The 24,299-nt window shown below is 37.9% G+C and overlaps 1 protein-coding gene across 2 annotated transcripts; it reads left to right on the plus strand.

Moving 5' to 3' along the window:
* Nucleotides 1-5,315: 5,315 nt before the first annotated feature.
* LOC140150746 (solute carrier organic anion transporter family member 4C1-like) lies at nt 5,316-22,955 on the plus strand. 2 transcript variants are annotated; one of them, XM_072172845.1, is made up of 11 exons: nt 5,316-5,736; nt 9,461-9,619; nt 10,819-11,107; nt 12,382-12,484; nt 13,742-13,863; nt 14,829-15,089; nt 16,448-16,646; nt 16,856-17,003; nt 17,592-17,764; nt 18,227-18,291; nt 21,370-22,955. In XM_072172845.1, exons 1-11 carry the CDS (start codon nt 5,461-5,463, stop codon nt 21,804-21,806), a joined length of 2,232 nt encoding a protein of 743 aa, XP_072028946.1. In that variant the 5' UTR covers nt 5,316-5,460; the 3' UTR covers nt 21,807-22,955. The 2 variants fall into 2 exon arrangements, with proteins under 2 accessions (XP_072028946.1, XP_072028947.1); XM_072172846.1 differs by lacking the exon at nt 17,592-17,764 and having other exon boundaries at nt 21,370-21,702.
* The last annotated feature ends 1,344 nt before the right edge of the window (nt 22,956-24,299 follow it).

Consider the following 24,299-nt stretch of genomic DNA (forward strand, 5'->3'; position numbering starts at 1 on the left):
AATGTAGCGGATGCCAAACGTATTGAAAATTTTCAAACACAAATGGCGCGATCAATCCTGAAGGCTTCTCGTAATACCCCTATCGCCGCTCTTTACGGGGACTTTACTGGGAATCAATTGCTTCTATTCAAGATCGCATCAAGGTAAATTTCTATGCGCGCCTTAATTGTATGGACATGCACCGATGGCCAAAATTACTGTTCAATACATTATTAAGTCTTGATTGTAATATCGATCACATTAGATTTAAATGGCTGTCTTCTGTCCGATCCGCTCTAAATAAATGCGATCTAGGCCATCTTTTTGGGTATGATTCCACGGCAAATCCACACTGGGCAAAAACGTGTTTTAAAGAAGCTAACAAACAAATGTACGAGTGCACTTGGTATGATAACGCTAAAGCTAAATCTTCTCTTAATGACTATGTTTTGTATAAGAAAGAATTGAGACTGGAGAAGTATCTTTTGGAAAAAACTGATTTCCGAGGAGCAAGTTTCAAATTTAAGGCACGGTCTAACACGCTACCCCTAAATGGTAGAATTCATTGCTGGAATGTAGGTATGGACGAAAATTGTCCCATGTGTAAAAATGATAAAGAAGATATTCGCCATTTCCTCTTTACATGCACCGCCTTGAATGCTATTCGTTCGGAAGAATTCTCCGAGCTCGAGCGTACTCTTTCGGAACAGAACTTAGAAATGTTCTGGCAAATCTTTATGGTGGGGGACTTAGATGTGAAACTGTGCCTTATGTTGGGAACCTCATGGGACCGTGAGAATGTACAAGTCAACAATTGTTTTGATATGTTTTGTAAAAGTTACTTAAAACGTGCATGGTCCTTGAGATCCTCTGTCTTGAAAGATATTTAATGTCCATTAATTGTCATGTCATACCAGTATATAATATAATTGTATTTTTTCATTAATCTATATTATGTTTTATTTTTCCTGCTAAGGACCCATTTCAAGTCAACTTGGGTTCAGACAGGCAATTTCTTTTCCTTTAATTTTTGTACTAAGGCCATAATTTTGCATGTAGGCCTATATTCCATTGTATTATAATTCTGTTTCTTATTTATATATAATGTATATTTGTTGTTTTTGAACGCACCGCTGGTTAGGCGTGTGCCACTGATACAAAAGTGTATGTTCCAATAAATAAATAAATAAATAAATAAATAAATAGTAATTGACCCCATTTCGCCGGTCGTGACCGCGATTGAGGGCGTTTTTTTCTTCAACGGGTACGATTCGCTAAACTTACGTCAATCACATGGGTCGAGTAAGAGCTGATGTGATCGTTACATTGCCCCCACTTTGTTGAGAGCAAGCCAACAAAACGTTTGCGTGGCTAATACAAAAACCGTGAATTTAGTACCATCCCCTCTGGCACACCGACATCGTCTGGCTAATAATTACTTTGTCAGCAGAGATACTAAAATAAATACCCGGGATCGATACACGTGAATTTGCTATGCACGATTTTGATATGAGAAGAAAATCTTTGGATACCGGTGTAGAAAATGATGAATATCTCCCGTAAATGATTTCGTATAAAGAAACCAGATGTGCTTCCTTGCACATGAATATATATTTTGAACAGATATGATAGTCGTTGGCGTGCGCTTTGAGACAGTAGCTTGCGTCTTGAGTCAAAAACTGACAATAATTCCGCAAACAGTGTCAACACCCTGTATTATAAATATTTTTTTCCATGCAGCTCAATACTCCGTCGAAATCAATATTCTATTATTGACACAGATAAAGAAAGTTTACATAATGCATTGTGTTATAGGACGTGCACCTGGAACTTATGATGGGCTAAACGCGTTCCTTTATACTAGGGGGTGGAATTATTTTACAAAATAACAGGTATTATTTTTCTGCAGTGCTTAAAATATGTACAGACCATAGATAATAAATTATCAAAAAGAAAAAATCAAATCAATAAAGCTAACCCCCCGTACATACCCCCTGAAGATTTGAAATTAAGGTTGCCGAATTCGGAAGACTTGCACTGTACAAAAGTATAGGCAATTTGTGATTTCGGGATAACATTGTTCAAATACAATTTATTTGCACAAATGTGGTAATTTTTAGAGTCTATAATTGCTTAGCATACATAAAAACATATATTGTATGATATTTTACATTTAATATTCAGTCAACAGGGGGGGGGGCACATACCCCAGCATGTATTCATTCACACAGATCTCATTTCATTGTGTTTAGTACTCACTAAAGTCAAAGTTTCTCTGTTTTATATTGTAACTACCTTACTTGGTAAGTAGAACATCAACAGCAGCATTAAAATCACCAATGATTGCTTCAGCCTTTGATGTAACATATTGTTCAGAGCCGGGGTTCAGAGTCGGCAAAGGTGATTAATGGCAGGTTCTTGTAATCCCTTTTTAGTCTGACAGAGCAGTATTCGGGCGTACCGTACTTCAGGATAAAGTCTTGACACCTTTCCCTCTTCTTCTATTTCACTATTTATATTCTGGTCTACCTCATCTGCAGTTGTGAAAGGCCCACCGAGATTTTTCAGTTTCTGAAGATCCTTATTTAAGACTGGAATCTGAAACAGGAAGTGCTTAACAAGGAAGGTCTAACTGTCAAAGAAATCGCAAATGTTAGGGTGGATAGAAGAAGAAATAAGGATCTTCAGAAAGATCTAGGTGGGCCTAGATGAGGTAAACTGGCCCGGGGGCACTTCAATATGAAATGTATCATAGATAGTGAAGTCTCCTTCACTATATATGAATGGATATAGGTGTAAGGCTAGCACTTTCGCACCAAGTGGCATTCGGTGAGAGCAAAATATCAAAAATATGGGGTCATTGGGTGAGAGTGTATTATTTTGGCATTCGGTGAGAGCAAAATTTACCAAATATGGGGTTATTGGATGAGAGACGGACCATTTCGATCTAAATTATGGAGGCGTTGGGTGAGAGTTCTTAATGGCTTGTAATTTCCAAAGAAGTAACAAAATCAGTGATAGATGACGTGTTGCTGTTCAAATGGAAATATAAGGGTCTTTGGGTGACAGATCAAAAGGAATTATGGGGTCTTTTGGGTGACAGAGCACATGCTCATAAAAATATGGGATGGGGTCTTTGGGTGACAGCAATGTTGAACAAGGGGGTCTTAACAGCCCTACATATGCATCACCTCTTAAGTTGGAGTGCCCCCCCCTGTAGACCAGCTCTGTCAATACCAAAAAGTAGTGACATTTTAGACTGAAAAAGGATTATAAGAACCTGCCATTAATCACCTATGCCAAAATCTTGAAGGTTGATCTGAACAATGTTGATGGTTTAGCTGAAGCAAGCATTGGTGATTTTAATGCTGCTGTTTATGTTCTACACCAAGTAGGTTAGTTACAAATACAATATAAAACAGAGAAACTTTGACTTTAGTGAGTACTTAGCTCAATGAACTGAGATATCTGCGTGAATGTATAGGGGTAGGCCTTTGTGCCCCCAAGTTGACTGAATATTAAATGCAAAATATCATACAATAAATGTTTTATGTCTGCCAAACAATTACCACATTTGTGGTAATAAATTGTATTTGAACAATGTTATCCTGAAGGTCACAAATTCCCTATACCTTTGTACAGTGCAAGTCTTCCGAATTCGGCAACCTTAATTTCAAATCTTCAGGGGGTATGTACAGGGGGGTTAGAATTATTTGATTTCAAAATGAAGTTGATTTTTATGTTAAGATAGGTCAGCTACATATTTTAAGAGGTGCAGAAAAAAAAGTTGGTGCTAATTCCACCCCCTATAAATTATACCTATAAAGTATAATTGTCATTCTCAAAATTTAATATATCTCAATTTTTACATTGGATTTCAAATTTTTTACATTAAAAATGCAGTAAAAGATATCCACAGCAAGCTGCAAGGCCCCGCTAATTAGTGTACTGCTTTTCGAGTGAGTATACTGGAAACAAAACCCTGGTTTTACCTGAAAACAATTTTTTTTCTTGTAATAGAAACATCATATGGGGTACTAGAGCATGCACAAATCGTAATAATGTGTAGAATATAGAAACGCTGTGGTATCTCATATGATAGTCATGGTATGCTTAGCCTGAGTCGCTCGGCCTATCTCGAACAAAATCGCGATGCGTAGCTGTTAAAAAACGAGAGGATTCACTGTACTATCACGGCAATTTTTAACACGAAGATATAGGGATGATGACGATGTGCCGCAATAATTCTGATTTATATGTGCCGAATTATATAGACCACTTGACATGTGAAGTCATTGCCCGGCAGTATGCGCACGCATTATGGTACTTTCCATTGTTCTTTGCCCTGCAGTGTGCGTGCGCATCGTAGTCTGCTCAGGGCATGTGTATTTTAAATCTCCCACCACATTTCATATAGTACAAGAAAGCCATTGAACAGTGAAGCGGTTCGTTCGGGCATATCGACAGACCAATCCCTCGCCTTTGATGATAAACAATAATTTAAAGTGGTCTATAGCGCAGTGTATCGGCCAATCGTGAAGGTAGTCTAAAAGAATATGCACTATGGCTACCATGCTCGACTCACAGCGAGGTCAGTCACCGAGGTAATCGGGGCTATTGTCAGTAGCCTTAGTCAGATGTCCTTCGGCCTATTATGCCACTCAAAACTATTAAACAGGTCGATACAAATGGCCATGCGTGGCTGTGGATTCAATCTACCATGGCGATTTCTGCCATGAAGATATCGGGGCGATGACACTGTGTCTGGTAAAGCGCACCTTGGATTGGGAGAAGCGTGTTCACTGAAAGCACGATTGAAAGTTCGTCGAAGGTTAAATCAAAATAAACTAAAAACAAGTAGCACCCAGCATGACAGTTAGACGAATTAGTTTCAGTCCAGAGGTTCTAGTCAATCGATACATTTTTTTCATTTACATAATCAGTTCCAATCTAATGATTCCATTCATTCAGTAGCTCTAGCAGCAGCAACTGTTTTCTTATATTTACATGTATTACCGGGTCTACACAAAATAAAGTTACCCGGTGTTGTACCTGATAAGGACCTATATACTATCAGGATATCAGTACATCCCTTTATTGTATCCTATCACTCTAAATCGTCCTTCACCCGTTGTCAGGACAGGAACACTAGATTCACATGTATCTGTACGCATATATCGCATGCACGTATGTATCATGGTATCCTCTCTGAGCTTATGTAAGTTATGTTTTGTTTTATACGTCATCTATTCTTTGACGGTTGTCAGTTAAGTGAACATTCTTCTTCTTCCGGTACTGTGCAAAACCTCAAAAGAGTATCGACGCGACGCACATTTTGTTCTGTATGGGACTGAAGCATTCGGACTATACCCTTTTAGGCTCGCTCTTGATAATTTGGATACGGAATACCAAAAGCTTGTCAGATACTGAAGATTATAACTGTAAACTTTCATCAAACTCTGTATTTACGGTCTCACCAACATGAACGGAATTAGTAGTAACACACATTCGATCAACTCAACAGATAACATGGATAAATTACCAAATGGGACGCAACTCCGAAGTTCAAGCAAAAATAACGTTGAAGATAGCATCAGCCATGAAGGCGACATCAGCAGTGACTATGGAGACGACGATGATGATGATGTCTTCGTAGAGTACAGATATGGATGGTGTGGATGGTCGCCAGACTGGATACAAAGATTTAACCAGCCACAATGGCTTCTTGTATTCCTCTGTCTTTATGCACTTGTACAGGTAATAAAGTATTGTTGGTGGGGACTGATTGGTGACATCATTTTTCGTTTGTTGCATTGTTTTATAAGTGTATCAATAACTTCAAAGTTTCATATATGGATTTACCAATTCTGAATACAAAAACTCTCTCTTTCAATACACAAGATATCCAAATGTTTCATTTGTTTGCCCGCGCTCTCTGTCGTTGCTATAATCATGATAATAGAAAGATATTCATTGGATTGTACTGTATCTTGTGTTGCACGGAGCTACCACTTAATTTGTTTTGCAATAAAAAATAATTTGTTGTACTTCATTAAACATGACAACAAATGTGAACGAATATGAATGAAAACTTATATTGGGTACATACCATGCATACTGACAACACAGATCAGTGTGTGACGTAATTTCCCGCAATCGTGTGAAATGCTTTATATTTGTTCGTTCAACATACATAGTTTTCAGTCGACCTTGGCGAAAGTTGCAATGGTTTATGATCAGTTACATGTTGTTGGTGATTTTATTTTGCCCGCAATAAAAGGGTGCAACATTTCATGCCAGGATAGATTGTCCACAGCTGAGCAGGAGTTCTGTGATGTAATCAATTCATTTTTCCTAACTCAATTGAATTTTATTCCGTCTCGTAAGCAATGTGATAACATACTCGATCTGTTTTTTACAACATCTACGGACAAGGTTATTAATTTGGGTGTGTCAGATGAAATCTTCACAACTGACCATAAGCTTCTTGAGTTTTGCATTGCAACGTCTGTTGAAAGACTCAAAAAAGTTCCTCGCTATGTGTATAACTTTAAGAAAGCTAACTTTGATCTAATTAGATCCGAGTTGTTTTGTACTAAGTTTAGTGATGTTTATGATGCTATATCAGTTGATTCTGCATGGGCAGCATTTATTCACATATTTAATAGTATTTTGGACTTGCACATCCCCAAGATTAAAATCAGGGATAGTACTACACCTCCTTGGATTGATTCTGATGTCAGACATCTTAGGAACAAAAAATACACTGCCTGGAAGCGGGCCAAAAAAACTAACTCTGAAAGCCACTGGGCGACTTTTCGTAAACTTCGCAACCAGTTAAAGAACATGATTTCATACAAGTATGAAGATTACATTGACGGGTTTGGGACTACCATCTTGGAGAACCCAAAAGGTTCTGGTCCTTTTTAGATCTAAGACCAGATCAAAATCTCTGCCCCAAGCAATTTATAGTGGTGATGAGTGTGCTGCTACTGCCACAAGCAAGGCTACAATGTTCAACAATTATTTTTATTCTGTTTTTACCCAGCCTAAGGTAAACATTACACTTCCTGATGTGCCAATTTTCCAACATGAATCCCTTGGCAATATTAAACTTCAGGCTGACAATGTGCTTGACATTTTGAAAAATCTAGATGTTACTAAAGCCGTTGGACCTGATGGCATATCTCCGCGTGTCCTAAAGGAATGTGCTAACCAGATTGCATCTCCCCTTTGTCATATTTTTAATATGTCAATTGATTCAGGTAATTTACCCAGTGATTGGTTGAAGGCCAATGTAATTCCAGTTTACAAAAAATCTGATAAGCAAAAAGTTGGTAATTATCGTCCAGTTTCACTTTTATGTATTTGCGGTAAGGTAATGGAAAGGGCCATTTATAATGTTATCTTCCCTGAAATAAAGTCCAAGTTATATGATCTTCAGCATGGTTTTATTAAGAGACGGTCAACTACTACTCAACTCCTTACCGTTTTTCATGAGGTTAGTGCTGCTATGGACAATGCTGGGCAAGTCGATATGATTTATCTTGATTTTTCAAAAGCTTTCGATAGCGTCTCCCACAAACTTCTTTTGCACAAAATACAATCCTTTGGCATTCATTCCAACCTCCTGAACTGGTTTAGTGCTTATCTTACTGGACGGGAGCAGAGAGTGGTTGTTGACGGGGTGAACTCTGACTGGCTCCCTGTCATTTCTGGCGTCCCCCAAGGTTCGATCTTGGGACCTTTACTTTTTGTTCTTTTTATTAACGACTTGCCCAGCGTTGCCAATCATGCAAATGTTGCTCTTTTTGCGGATGACTCCAAGTGCTACAAAAATATTAGCAGTATTTCTGATTGTAAGCTACTGCAATCAGACTTGGATGCTTTGTATAATTGGAGTTTGATGTGGGCGCTCAACTTCCATCCCTCAAAATGTCAGGTTATTACCATGTCCAGACGCATAAATCAAGTTCAATTTGCCTATAAGATGAATGGTATTACCCTTGAAAAAATTGATGCCATTAAAGATCTTGGTGTTAATGTTCAGACAGACTTGACTGGAGTATTCATGTAAAACAAGTGGTTAAAAAGAGCAATCGAAAAATGGGGATGATCATGCGAACAGTTGGTTTTAATGCACCAGTTAAAGTGACCAAGACTCTTTATACTGCCCTTGTCAGGAGTGACCTTGAGTATGGTAGCTGTCTTTGGAGCGGGACCTCAAAACAAAATGTCCAGCTTATTGAAGGTGTCCAAAGACGGGCTACCAAATTCATTATGCACTATCCTGACAAGGACTATAAAGAGCGGTTGACCAGTCTTGGTCTCCTTCCACTATCATCCAGAAGGGAACTCGGTGATCTTGGCTTTTTTCATAGATGTAAGATGGGGCAATATGATTTAGATGTAGATAAGTTTGTTGTTTTTAAAAGTAAAAACCAACAGAACCATCCCACCACTAGGCTCTCTGCAGATCCTCTTATGTTATCTTTTCAGAGGTGTAAGACTGAATCCCACAAACAATCATACTTCAACCGCATTGTTCCCTTGTGGAACCAGCTGCCTCTGGAAACCAGATTATCCAATTCCATTTCTTCTTTCAAATTTCAAGCTTTGGATTTTTTGAAGTCTCAATTTTATTCCAAATTTGTTCCTTCTGATACCTGCACTTGGTTTTCCACTTGCCGTTGCCCAAATTGTAGGCCCATTTAAGGTCTTACCCCTGGCTTTCCATTCTTTTTTCCAAATTATTTAGGTTTTTTCCTAGGTGGGATGGTTCTAGAGGTGAATTTACACCTGTTTATCCCAGCCTATTTGCTGGTCTTTTAACATGTTTTTTAAAAAAAAAAAAGCTTTTATATTATATTTTTCAAAATTTTGATGTGCAATAATGTTATACATGTATGTACCAGTGATGAAGTCTAATAAATAAATAAATAAAAAGTAGGGGCCTAGTATCGACCCTTGTGGAACACCACAGATAATATCGTTATGTTCAGGATCACATGAAACATAATATTGCTTCCTAAAGTTATGCTTGAGTGGAGATATAATTATATAATAGTTGCGGGAACATATTAACCGTCTCTCGTAATGTTTAACTAAATGTGTATTGAAGTTGCTGAATCATCATGATCATTGCTCCAAATACACACTATATCGGTTTTGTGGAATAAATTTCTTTGCATTAAACCAGCTAGCATTTTACTCACGATTGGCGGTTTCATGGTCAATATATACATGTTCAGGATGATGATGGTAGATCTTTCACGATCACCATTTCCGGTTTGCCGGCCCCAACTGTAGATGGTGTATCAGTCAGGAGTTTTAAATATAAACTATCGTATTTTAAATATAAACATTTTGTTTTTGCAGTGTAGCAAGCATAGATTAAATTCAGGCTTATTCCAGTCATGCTTTATATATTATGTAGCATTTTCTATTTCATAACTGTGTATTATTTTTGTGTTTCTTTTAGGGTCTTGTCATCAATGGTCTAATAAATGTAGTTATCTCAACCCTGGAAAGGCGGTTTGATTTACCAAGCACTCAAACAGGTGTAATATCAAGTACATATGATATATCAACTGCACTCTTGGTCGTGTTCGTTAGTTATTATGGAGAAAGAAGTCACAAGGTACGATAAATATATCGGGGGGTCAGAGCCAAAAGGCCCTAAGTACAAAAACGTTATTTAATGATATATGGGTTTTTGTACTTGGGCCATCTGGCTCTCATGTATTTTAATAGTGTTGCACTTTACATTTTGGCTGATAACAGTTTCTATGACAATAATGCAGATTCAATTTAAATTTAACTTCCAGCTCATAGTGTGCAATCATAAGGTGCCTAGTGTTGTAAGGATTATTTTGGTAACAAAATCAAACCTTTTGAATGGTATCACTTCTGTTCAAGGTTACAAATACATAATATGTGTATTATGTGCATGCCCGGGTGTGCATGACATTTTTGGCTACACTATCTAATCAACTGAATCAATTTCTCATCTGTAGACTACCACTACCGGAACATTATTCAAGTTATTGACCTTTTCTTTTCAGTTGTTTTTTGTTGTTGTTTTATTATAAAAACGAATGTATACTGAGCACAAAAAGTATCCGAACACTATAAACAAAAACAATATCTTAAAGATACTCTATTAATTTACCAAATGAACTACATCAATATCAAATATAAAGTGGACGCCATTTCCCATTTGAGCGCAGGTTTGAGACTGTCTATCTATAGACAGTCTCATTACTCTTCTATATATTATTTCTGATACGGGTATTTTCAAGTAAAACAGAAACATGTTATCAAAATATGCTTTTTACCTGATATGATAATTCGTGAACATGTAAGCCTATATATTTTCATGTTTTATAACATATATATTGTTTCTGTAAAGCGCTTTTCTAATATTGATACATCATTATGAGTTTGGCAGAAGGCCGAATAATGATTCGATCCTTTAATCAGTATCAAAGTATACTTGAGTTCGTTACTAATGGAGTTCCAATATAGAAAGGCACCACAGGGTAAGAAAGCAAGAGTAACCTTAATGTACATTGACCAACAGAGGGGGTACAGAAGGTACCTTTGACACCGCTTGCGAGCGGCGTTGCCCGCACCTTTTACAGTGCTTATAAGTTTAACTTATGTATGACAACGGTCTGAACATATCGATTATTCAACGGTGGTTCAGCGTGATTGAGCAGCGCAAGAGTGCGGTATACGGTCGATTTAAGAGCTGCCGTGCTGCGCCCTCTGTATTCTGCCAAACTCATACTTATCTTGATTCTTTATGTCCATCTTTTCGTCTTTTATCTAAACCAGGCAAGATGGGTGGCTTTTGGTTGTGTTATTATGGCCGTCGGCTCTGTCGTATTTGCTCTACCACATTTTCTCACGGGCTTACATACCAATATTTCAGGATCTTTACTTTGTGTGGAAGATTCTCCTAATGAATGTCAAAGGTCATCTGATTCTGTTAACTTATCCAACTATTTGTATGTGTTTCTGGCAGCACAAGTTATCCATGGTATAGGGTGCACACCTCTTTTTAGCCTCGGTGTTTCCCTGATGGATGAATCGGTAACAGTGCATCAATCTTCTTTATATTTAGGTAAGTGTGGAACTTTGGCTCTGATGTGCGAGGTTCTCGGTTCATTTCTCGATGAAAGCAAGTAATAACTGTGAATACCATTATGCGATCTCCTCAATAATCCGGGTAAATAACTACACTCGCAAACAGATGCGGTGCATACTTCGCTACCGGCTCCATTCAAACGATTAGGGGACACTAGATTTTAGAATTGACGAGTATGTGCCTGTCAATATGCCACCCCTTTTTGAAGTCCCCGTGACCCCTTTAAAAAAAATCAAATCTGATGACCTTTTAAGTTCGGCTACCCAATCATGCCAATTATCCCTTTTTTCAGAACTTGATCATCATCATCAAAATACCATAAAATTATACGCATTAGGTGCCCTTGCCTGAACAGAATTCACGTTCCCTCCTGTGGTTAGTATGTGTCACTGAGGTGACCAGATCACCAGGCTGTCATTATAGCTAGAGCCGGGATAGAGGCAGTATATGAGAGTGACGATGACCGCATTTGCCGGAAGCCCTAACCCTAACCCGTTCCGGCAAATACGGCCATCTCTCTACTGGACAGATGGGTCAATGAGTTACAAAACTGACCTCATGTGGTGATTGGTTCCCAGGAAGTGAGTTTTACCTGAGGAAATCTGTGGTTAAATGGTGATAGCTCAAAGTTTAAAGTTCAAACTCGTCGCTCCGACAGAGTTATTACCGTCGATTTGGTTGAAATAGGAAGTGATACATGATCATTTCTGTTCAAGCAGTGGAAGCTAATGCGAAATGTCAAATTCTCTCGTTTCTGCAAATTTGTATTGTAAATTTGGAACAAACAAATATGATTTTGCTGCATTTGTTTGACAGATTCTACCCCGAAGACCTCCGTTTTTCAAAATTGTATGCCCACTAACCCCCCCCTTTTTTTTTCATTTTGTTTTACCCAATGACCCCCCATTTTAAAAACAATTTTATACTAGGGTTTTAATTCATTTAGCAAAATATGGTTAAATTTGAAATACGAGTACGTTCTGTTCTGGTGTACCAGAACGAAATTACAACACACTGTCCAAATTATGCATCACTCACAAACGCAAAACGGAATCAACTTAAATCTTGGGAATAAGCTTTTTTCGTGGATATCTTCTGAAAAATGTCATAAAAAGAGGATGCTAGGATTACGAAATACCCCTTTAAGGTGGTACTACACCCACTGATAAATTTTGTGATTAATTTTGCATTTTGTTTACGTACCACCTGCACCTTAAACTATTGCAGTGATTTATTTGATTTTGCTATAGGCATTTTCTTCGCAATGTCGACATTGGGTCCTGCCATTGGATATATGGGCGGTGGATCACTTCTTAACATATACACAGATATTGGACAAGTGGATATTTCAAGGTCAGAGTTTAAATCAAGATATAAATGTTACCTAAAAGAGGAAGAGGAAGCCCCACCTGAGCAGTTCTTCTGGGGGAAAACCTTCCTGGTTATGAAATAAATCAGTGACAAGATTATCTCCGAATCTGAGAGGTGCTAATTAATGCAATAACATTAAAACATCAATTCAGAGATTACCTTGTCAATGATTAATTTGATAACCAGGCAGGTTTGGTTCACCCCATAAGAACTGCTCTGGTGGGGCTTCCTCTTTAATGCTAATACAAAGTTGTTAACAGAAAATAAAAGACTAAACTACGCCATCTTTAGGGACCGTTCACCAATCAAAACGTTCTTTTGTGTTTTTCTTAAGGGCTCTGGTAACAACGTTTGCACAATATTTTTTGTGGGACATGAGAGCACACCAGACATATCAAATTACATTCTGAAAATGAAGAATGTCCTTCTGATATCAAATAATTTTGATTTTGGAAATTCAAAATTATTTGATATTAGAAGAGCATTCCCCGTATTCAGAATACAATTCGATATGTCTGATGTGCTCTAATGTCCCACAAAATACTGTGCATCCGTTGTTACCAGAGCCCTTAGTTTACTTTTTTTTTTAAAATAACATCGCTTTACGTGTCCCGATAATTCTGTTTGTGTACGAAGTTTCCTTTTGATGGCTAGAGAATCATCTTTTGTTAACAGGTCGGTAGTCCGAAGCGTCATTAGTCCGAAAACCCAATAGTATAATCATTTTCTTACGATCCGTGACCATTCATAGCATACCTTTGTTTCTCTGTGGATTTGACTAAATGGACATATTTTAAGAAAAAATGGCTCCTATGTCCCTCCCAAAAAATGGCGGGAAAATCTATTTATAGCTCATTTTTCAAAATGGCCGCCGGTGACATATTGAAAAACATGAAAATCTATATACCATGACCTGGAGAGGCTATAATGACAAATAATGTGCCGTTTTCAACTATTTTTAGCATGCCAAACCTTTTAAGATAATATTTAAGTATTATAAAACCTTAACATTAGACTCACCCTACTTCTCCCGGAACCCATAACTTAAACCCTAATCCTAACCCAAAACATTGACTTTCGTTATTGGTACATTTCTTGAGTTCTTGTCCTCGCCTTCGTTATTTTATGTTTACCCCCATCAACGGGAGGAAAGTACCAGTTACAGTAATGGTCTAAACAGCTGAAAATGAGTTATACAATGGTCACGTATTTCTCTTTATACAACTGTATCATATACAGCCTAGACGTTACCCCTAATGATCCAGGCTGGGTAGGGGCATGGTGGTTAGGTTTTCTCATCTTTGGAATCTGTGCTAGTCTACTCGCTATACCTATCGGAGGATTCCCAAAAGAATTACCAGGTAAGCTTTACGAAGTTACGTTCACTGACGGTGTGTTAAAGGAAGGAATGCCCGAAAAATGAGGAACGAGGAATTGAGACGATGATGAAGACTATGATGATGATGATGATGATGATGATGATGACGATGACGATGATGATGACCATGACAATGACGATGATGACCATGACAATGACGATGACGATGATGATGATGATGACAATGACGATGATGATGACCATGACAATGACGATGATGATGACGATGACGACGATGATGATGATGATGATGATGACTTGTTTTAAATAGTATGCTTTTCAGATGAGTTGCAGTTAATACTGTATATGATTTCTATTGGTGTGGTTGTATGTGATGATGATGATGATGATGATGATGATGATGATGATGATGATGATGATGGTGATGGTGATGGTGATGATAATGGTGATGAGGATGATGATGATTAATGATGGTAATGATTACGATGATCATTACAAAGTATTCAGTCAAAACTCGACCGCCGGTTAACCACCGGTTAACCGGCGGTCGAGTTTTGATTTGACGGTTGACCCGTAAGATTATGAATGATCATAATCACAGGTTGATAGAAACGTACGTTTTCCTGTTTGTGTATCTCCATTTCAGTGGCGTAGCCAGGGGGGGGGGGACAAGGATGGTACAGCTGCTCCCTCTTTCCCCCGTGATAGAATGCTTTTTAAAAATACTTTTTAGCCCATTTTTGACCATTTTCTTCAAAGTTGCCCACCCCCCCCTTGAAATTTGCTTTGTCCCATTTGCCCACCCTCTGAAAAAGTGCTGGCTACGCCACTGCTCCGGCAAGAATAGTTAAGCAATATCTCAGCTTTACGACTGTTTGTTGTTTATGTTATCTGCACAAGTATCCAGTACAACAAGGTATAACTAAAACGCGGTATTAAAACTTTGATACTATAAATAATAATAATTGGAATTCTTCCTAATTACAGCTACCCAAAAAGTTCGCGCCAAAAAGGTCTCTCAAGCCCACAAGTCTAGCAGTGACGAAAAGGTAACAAACCCAAGCTTTGGTAACCAACTCAGCGATTTCCCACGTGCCATCAAGTACCTGTTTCAAAACCCGACCTTTGTGTTTCTGGTTTTTACTAGCTGCGCTGAAGGATTGATTGTGAGTGGGATGGCCACATTTGGACCGAAAGTTATTGAAACACAATTTGGAAAGACTGCTGGACAGGCGTCTCTGTTGATGGGTATGTAAATTATTTTTAAATGAAGTTTGGTAAGGGACTGAATTACATTGAGTTACCCTGTCTGATCCCACTTCACCTTTTCGGTAAATCCCATAAGCCTTTGCGAGTACACCTGAGAACTCGTCATTTGACGTCACGCCGATGCGCACATCGTTTATCGAACATCGTTACACAGTAAAAAATATCTTAAACAACTGTTTAAAATTTTTAAACAACACTGTTTACGCCGGTCACTCTAACAACTTCTGTTCAAAGTTTAAACAACCTTGGGTTGTTTAAACTTTAAACATCCAATTGTTTAAAATTTTAAGCAATTTTTTAAACAACAGTTTTTAAACATCTGGGTTGTTTAACTTTAGTTGTTTAAATGTACACAGTTGTTTAAAGTATTTTAAACAACAAATGTTTAAAACAAACAGTTGTTTAAACCTGTTTATGGCTGTTGTTTAAAACAATTGTTTAAAATATACATAGTTGTTTAAACTTGTTGTTTGAAAATTTAAATTTTTTTTTGTTTGTTGAAATCAATTTACTTGGGAGAATGGGAAAGAAGAACTGACTGTAAAACATGCACATCAGCCCCATGCATCTGTGCATGATACATTCAGAGGTAAGTGTTTAGTTTAATGTTTGATGTGGTTAAGCTTACACTCACACTGTACTTGTCACGGCTGTATGCTACTGCACAGCTTGCATCGTTTAGCATGTACAACACACAACTGTGTGTTCATATAATACTCTATCACATCAAACAATATTTAAACCAAACGCTTACCTTTGAATGTATCAATTAGGTCTAGCATTTCCCACTTTTGGAGCAAGTCAATCACATAGTCATCCGCCATGATGATGAATCTGACCCTGATTTCAAGGAAGGAAACCCCTCTTTTGCAAAATTCGATCTTTTTTAAACAACGTTGTTTAAAAGTTCCCTTTTCGGTATTATTCATGAATTAAACACATACTGTTTAAAATTCAAGGGCCGTCTTTTAAACAATGTTGTTCAAAGTTTGAACAACATCGTTTTAAACAGCGACATTTTAAACAGTGTTTTTGCTGTGTACTGCGTATTGCAAGTCGGCGTGACGTCAAATGACGAGTTCTCATGTGTACTCGCAAAGGCTTATGGGATTAACCGAAAAGGTGAATTTGTGATTTCTCATGTGACACGACCGGCAACAATTACTAGAAAGCTCTAGAATGCATAAACAGATTAACGCATGTGATAAACTCATGTGAATCATTCTATCCGCGATCCTAAAACATTTGGAAACAAACCTTTCAACTCTTCTCAGATGGAGATCAACACTATTTGTCCACCACTATTGTAATCATGATTCCTTTGTCAACATCAACAGGTCTTTGCACCGTACCAGGTGGTATATTTGGGACGTTCCTTGGAGGTTATCTATCCAAAAGATGGCAGCTTAAAGTCCGAGGGATGCTTAAACTTTGTTGTGGCTCTATCGTTGTAGCTCTCATTGCAATGTCTGGTATTTTGCTGCGGTGCCCACAGGAATATTTGGTTGGAGTCAACGTCGACTACAGTGGAAATGAGTAATTAATATCAATTCATATTTGATTAATTCTTGATTAATTAATAATTATAGTCATTTTCATATGGCTATAAAGTATACTGTGCACAAACTATTTCTTAAAGACGCTACTAAATTTTGGTTACTTTATATATCTGACGTCAAGAAGATTATAACAGTCATGTTTGAATTTTTATATAACAATGCTTTTAACTTATTTCATAATACCAGAATGGTCTCGGACAGAGTTCTTTCAAACGACTGTAATACTAACTGTGGGTGCCCACGGACAGAATTTAATCCAATATGTGGTGATAATGGAATGGAATACTTCGATCCCTGTTTTGCTGGCTGCACCGTTATGTCAGATGATGCACAGGTAGGTCTAGTACTAGGTGGTTCAGAAATAAAATTACATGCCTTTCGGTCTCTAGGTTCGAAAACGGTAATAACCCCCCTTTTGCAGGCAGTGCCTCTTACACGTGCATAGCAAATTCTTCAAAAACAGTGCATTTATACCATAAGCAATAACCCATTCCTCAAAACAGTGGCCCCCCGGGAGTGGCCCTAGCATAAAATGTCGAGTCGATATTCTATAGGCTACTTAAATTGTCATGAAAAAACATTCTAGAAACGCTTCATTGCTCATTTTGCCAACCAGAATGCAGCAAAAAAGTAACACCACATGATGAGGAAATGCATTTCAAATTTCGGAGTAATAATTCAAGAGATTGGGAGGTTCATGTTATGAGTGTAAATGTTGAATGACACTCTTGGACGTCAAGTTAAGTTGATCATGCGCATTGTAGACTCTTGATCCTTAATCCATATGGTAACTCCGTAAGCAGCCATTATTCAACAACTAATAACATAACCATATCGAAACAATAATAATGTCCATAAATGTCCATTTTGCAAAACAAACAAACTAACGTTTTCTTGGTCATTCTTTTATCTTAACACGCAGTCATTTGCCGAATGTTCTTGTTTAGAACTCACCAATACAAATTCAACATTAACCGCATCTTCTGGGAAATGTCCTAAGGATTGCGGTTATCTGCCGTTGTTCCTGGTGACATTTGTAATAGTGATGATATTCCATTTCATGTCGGGCGTTCCGGGTATTTCATGTCTTTTAAGGTAGATATAGTATTTCCTTTTTATCTCATTTATCAAATGAACATTTAACGCTAGTAAGCTCTAGGAGGGTTTTGCACGGGGCTTACATTGATTACCTTGAAACACGTTTCTGCTCACCATTGACGTCGTGCTGCCGTTGGGGTCGGTTATATTTCAAATCGGGTTTCAATACTTATGTACCCTTAAGTCAGGCGAGTAATGATTAATTAAATCAACATTATGTCGGGACAGTAACGTTGTAACGTTTTACTATTTTTAAATTACCGACCCAATTGGCAGTGTTTGCGGGCGGGGTCACTAAAATATCATGGTTGAATTTTAAAATATTTTTGAAAACATTTTGGGATGCCTCCAAGAAGAATGAACCCATCTCAAAATGGATACGCTAACATTCAATTAGATAATTTGTTTTTGGTCCTGCCATATAACACATTATTTTACACGAGTCAAATGTCATTGCAGGTCTGTTCCAGAGTCTCAGCGTTCTCTTGCACTGGGTGTACAGTGGCTAATTCTGCGCTTGCTAGGTAAGCTCACCCCTTGTCACCAACCTATATCTCGTTTCATTTAAAAGGATATATGTGACCCGGCAGCACAAACGAGCCGTAAATTCCCTAAATTGTATTCTGAGTTATGGTGTAAAATGTGTACGAAGGTCGTATTCATCGGTCACTTAAGCTGGCGCGACATCTGTCTTATTTTGATAGTCACAACACCAATCAATAATCCTATTATTGAAGTGGATAATAAGCTTCTACCTTAGATGGCTATAGAACTTTTAATAGCTCTGGTCTTTGTTTGCTTGTGCTAAATCCTTTTCAAGTGGTGGGTTATTTGTATAGGTATGCATAACCAACAATTAACAATGAGAGAACCTTCTTAAACCTCGTTGACTTGGGGATGATTTGAAATGACCGCCAATTATGATTGTTTGATATTTATTGCCAGCAATGTGGAAAAAGAGACACACATAGAAACGAAAAAAGTTATAATTTTGTTGAAGGAGCAAAGTTTAACTAACCATAACTCCGCTTCTGGATATCGTTTGAAGTCAAATGATATACCATTTTTAAGTTTATGATGTTTATTTTTAAACACGAAATAAAACAAAATTGACCGGGGAGGAATTTACGGCTCATTCGCCGTGGACGGTCACATATCATCATCCCCGATGTCGATATTTTGGTTATCATTCATTTCATTTCATTCGACTGTGGAGCAAGCGACTACAAAGTTTCTCCACGCACGTGAGTAGTGAGGTAATAGCATCTGCAGTCAACGAAATTAATAGTTGGCACACCTTGCCAATATGTTGGAACTCTTCATTGCCGCTCTCTGATAGTTCAGTGAAATTAGTATAACTATGTTTGATGAGAAGTATATACCTTCTCCTTTCCCCTTCCCTCCCCCATTCCCCCTCAATCAATGTTGGGGAGACTGGAGAGCCCAATGGAAAAAGTGCTTTCATCAACATTGAACTGGGGGGAGAGGGGTGGCGATTTACATTTTTTATGCCAGAATGTGCCACCATTAGTTTCGTTGATTGTGGTTGCAGGCGTAGTTGGTTTCCCCCAACAGCTTCTGTATAAGTCAGATGGCTTGTCCTTTGACGCACTGGTCTCCTTTTACCATGTGATAGAACATAAAGAGCATCTTCTACAGGGCTTCTCCACTGGCATCATCAGGATGTGTCCGAGCAGAAGAGAAGTCTTCTCTGGTCCGAGGATGCAAACACGGTTGTTTGATTGACCATTTATTAATTTTTCTTACATACCATTATTATAATGTTCAATTCTAGACCTAAATAATACCTAAAGCTGTCACACTAATAAACTGTATTATACACATATATTTTGCAGCAACTTTTAACATAGATTTTCGTTTCTTTATCAAATTATTCATCTTTTTTCTGCTATTTTGTGGTAATTTTCATTCTATACACTGTACATTTTTGTGCAAATTGAGGGCGCTATTTACATATATTTTAAATTTGAATTAGCCAAATAATATAAGTTATACCTTACATTTCATGATAAAAAGTTTTTGAGAATTCCCTTGTCATCTGTTAGTCTGTTTGCTGATGTTCTAATACCATTTTACAAGTGTCTACCCCTGGTAAAGATGCAAACAATATTTTAGATAAATAGCGCCATCATTGTTCAACAGTCTTAAAAATGAATCAGTTTTACATGTCATCAAACAACAATTAACCGTGCGAAGTTGACGCTGCCTTACTAGGTAGATGAGAGGTTGGGTGTGTAGTCATAGCAGAGATCCGGGCATTGTTCACGCAGTCAATGCGCTTGATGTTGGGTATAATTTGTAGCATGATGTGGCGAATGCATAATCTTAGCCCTATTTTCCATATCACCAGATATTGCACGGGTCGCAGCCATATAAAAGCACGGTTACAGATCATGTTTAATAGCCAAGCCTGATTTTGGTTACGATGGAGATTGATAGACTTCTCCAGGGATGCTCTAACTTCCAAAAACAGCCAATCAAGTGCTTTCCGTCAGGTTAAGGGGGCACACCGACATCGCCTGGCTAATAATTATTTGGTGCAGCAGAGACATTAAAATGAATACACGGGATCGATACACGTGAATTGCTATGCACGATTTTGATATCAGACGAAAATCTTCGGATAGTGGGTTAGAAAATGATGAATATCTCCCGTAAATGAATTTTTCTCAAGAAACCAGATGTGGTCTCATACACTTGAAAATACGTGTTGAACAGATATTATAGTCGTTAGCGTGCGCTTTGAAAATTGGCCGTGCGCTTTGAACTCAAAATTTGACCAAAACTCTCAATTTTATATTGCGTTGGTCCTGTAGGCCTATGGACTACAGCGCGCAGCAGGCTATAGCGGCACTCACTCAAGTGGAGACAGTATATTAACCATTGACCGCACGTATACAAGCTTGCTCACACAGTGAGAAATCAATTACCCCGTCTATTGTCATAGCCTTAGTCAGGTCACTTCGCTAATAATATGCATCTCATAAGGTCCGAATAAAATAGCCATGTGTGGCTGTGGATTCAACCTACCATGGCGATTTCTACTATGAAGATTTCGGGGCGATGTCACTGTGGGGGGTACTACACCCTGTGGTAAATTTGTGACTATTTTTGCATTTTTCTCAAAAATTAATAATACATTGGTAACAAAAGTTATGTATATTATTGGGGCAAGGAATCCAATTACTACACTGAAATTTCAGTGAATCAAGACAAGCAGTTCAGTAAATATGATACGAAATGAGGTACATCCTAGCGGTACCTCATTTTCTATCACAAGTATCGAACCGCTTGTCTTGGGTCACTGAAATTCCAGTGTAGTAATTGGATACCTTGCCCCTATAATATACACAACTTTTGTTACCAGGGTCTTATTAGTTTTTGAGAAAAATGCAAAAATAGTCACAAATTTATTGAGGGGTGTAGTACCCCCTTAAGATTTCGGTTTAAGTTGCTGTTGTTGTTTTGCTCCAAAGAGCTAACAAATAAAGAATTTTCAATATTACACAACTTGGGTCAGAAATCTCATCATAAAAATAAGATAAGTAATTGATAGCTTTTTCAAATCATTATTTTTACAGGTACCATACCAGGTCCCATAGTCTACGGCGCAACCTTGGATACATCGTGTCTTCTCTGGCAAGAGACCTGCGACGGAGACCAAGGATCATGCTTCCTTTACAACGCAAAAACCATCTCATGGAAGATGTTTCTTCTTGGGTTTGGTTTTCAATTCACAGCTCTGGTCTTTTTCCTCATGGCTCTGTGGAGCTACCGTAGCCCTGATGATGATGTTGAAGCGAAAGATAACGAAAATAAAACAATAGGAAAAACTGATTCAGAACTTACCGCAGATCATGCAGATGATCATAATCAAAATGACAAAAGATTGCATAGACTCATTTCACAGAGTAGCCAAGCAGCAATACTGCCTAATGAAAGTCTACCTGATTATGACATTGATGGATTTCAACCAAGTTGCAAGCTATCAAATGTGAGACTGATGTCGTATGTGTAGCTGGATATGCATTGAATGGTCTCAATGTGGATCAGGTCCGCGTGAAAGGTCTAAATCTGGATCAGACTCGTATGAAGGGTGGGCACGGTTGTTTAATGGGATCATTTATTAGTTTTTCAAACAAAACATCATGTACAACCAAATTTTAGGCTTAAACAGCTAAATGTGATATCATGCTAATGTATACAGATGCTTTTGAGTCATTCTCAAGTTTGATTTCCCCTCTTTTACAAAATTATTCACTTTTATAGCATTTTTATAGCTTTTTCGGATATAAAATGTATCTATTAATAACAAAATTGGTGGCGTTATTTAATAACTGGAAATTACTCTCTCAAGCTTTTAATACAGATAATTCCTTTTATTGTTTGATGAAATATGTTTATAAAATTTCCTTGTTGCTTGATTCACCTATTCCAGCAGTTTTAATGGCAGTATTAATCACCTACCCCTTGCAAATAAAGAAATATGATTTAGAATAAACAGCGCCATCTATAGTTTGCATTTAGTTAATAATGAAGCCAATTCTATATGCATCATATATGACCCCACAGATTCAGGAGTCTTTAGGGTCTTCATTGAGCTTCTAGAATCCTGTTTTCGTATTCACGGTATTAAAGAAACCTTCCCAGAACATGGCAGAGACCTGATTTGCCCAGTCCATCTACCCTTAGGCTAGTTGTTTGCTATTCGTATCGCTTCTGCTGGGAGGAAAAATATTAGTGCAGGGCAAAGTTGGGGTAGTTGTCACAAACAATACCGACATGGGAATTTGGGACACAATATACGATAGCTCCCGGGATCTTCGACAAATTATGCACCGGGATGTGCTACGTAGACTTTCATAATTATGCCCATTTTATCTATATGTATCTACTTTTTGCTGTTTATGCAACCCATCAGTATAGAGGCCTTGCGTGTGACGTATCATCCCGTAAATATGGCGGACTACTCAAATGCATTCAACAAAAGCATGATTGCAATCTACCGTGACAGTTCGTCTCACACACATAACCCTGCACTACGATCAAATAGGTTGATGACAACATTTGATTGAATGGACTGCACTCCGCCATAACTACGGTGAAGGACACCGGTTCAAATCCTTTGTTTGGAGCCAATCGATAATTTCATGCAGGGCCTCTATACCATTTTTAAAAACCAAAAAACACCAACATTTGCCCAAATTGTGTGTTTTTAAGTACACCTTTGCCCAAATGCGCCCAAATTGTCTTCACTGAAAACCCACCCATCAATACAAGCTATACCAAGTACCTCAAAAACCGTGACACATCCCAAAAACGGTTACTATCGCCAGTTCTTGGGTTAATTTACCCCAAAACAACATTTATTTTCATTTTAGACTTTTTATAGTCTATATTTTCTTCATTTCAGCTTAATTTAGCAGTTGTCATGGTTGTGTGCAAATTCCTATTACTATTAGATACGTTGTAATAAAACATGATTTTAAACATTTGTATATTACTTTTCTCTGAGGGCTTGCAGCAAAATTGATATTTTATTTTCCTTGGTATGGGTTTGTGGCTAGTAGTCAGGTAATGATGATGATATGATGATGATGACGACGACGACGACGACGACGACGATGATGATGATAATGATGACGATGACGATGATGATGATGATGGATAATACAACTGATGTCAGATGATTATTAGAGTCGTGATGGTGACGATGATGGCAGTGATGAGGGATTTAATTTAGTATGAAATTCTCACCCCCTCCGCACCCACCAGTCAATGTTGTTTTGATACTGAGACAGGAACGGACAATTGGTCTAGTATTGGCTCCAACATTGCTTGGGGGGGGGGGGTGCAAGCAATATGAAACATTAATGTTTGCCACTCATGTTACTTGCAATGTTTAAACAAAGAGCACGTTTCTATATGGTATCAGTCACAGTATATGTTTTTGCTTAACACGTGTGCTATGACCCAAAAATACATCATCTCCAAATGCACAGTTCAGTGACCTCGAGGCCTCCATTCAACAAGAAAGTTAACCTGTTGTTATAGAAGGACATGCATTTATACCCAATACACTCAGAGGTCAATTTATGAGTGCACAAACATTATAGGGTCAACAAACTGTGTCTTTATAATCCGAACAACATGTGACATATTTACAGCAAGGGCCCGTGCCAAGGCCAAATCGACTTTTACAATGTTTATTGAAGAGATAAGATATGCATAAACTCAGTTTGCGAGTAGATAAGAGGTCAAATTTGTCCATGTTAAAAATAGAATTACATGCTAGGCATGTTTGTTCCTCTTTTTCTTTTGTGTATTAATCATCATCATCATCATCATCATCATCATCATCGTCATCATTATCATCTTTGATTTGATTTGATTTGTTCATCATCATCATCATCATCATCATCATCGTCGTCATCGTCATCATTATCATCATCATCATCGTCGTCGTCGTCGTCATCATCATCATCATATCATCATCATTACCTGACTACTA

Source organism: Amphiura filiformis, chromosome 4 (genome assembly GCF_039555335.1).
Source record: "Amphiura filiformis chromosome 4, Afil_fr2py, whole genome shotgun sequence".
NCBI classification, from domain to species: Eukaryota; Metazoa; Echinodermata; class Ophiuroidea; order Amphilepidida; family Amphiuridae; genus Amphiura; species Amphiura filiformis.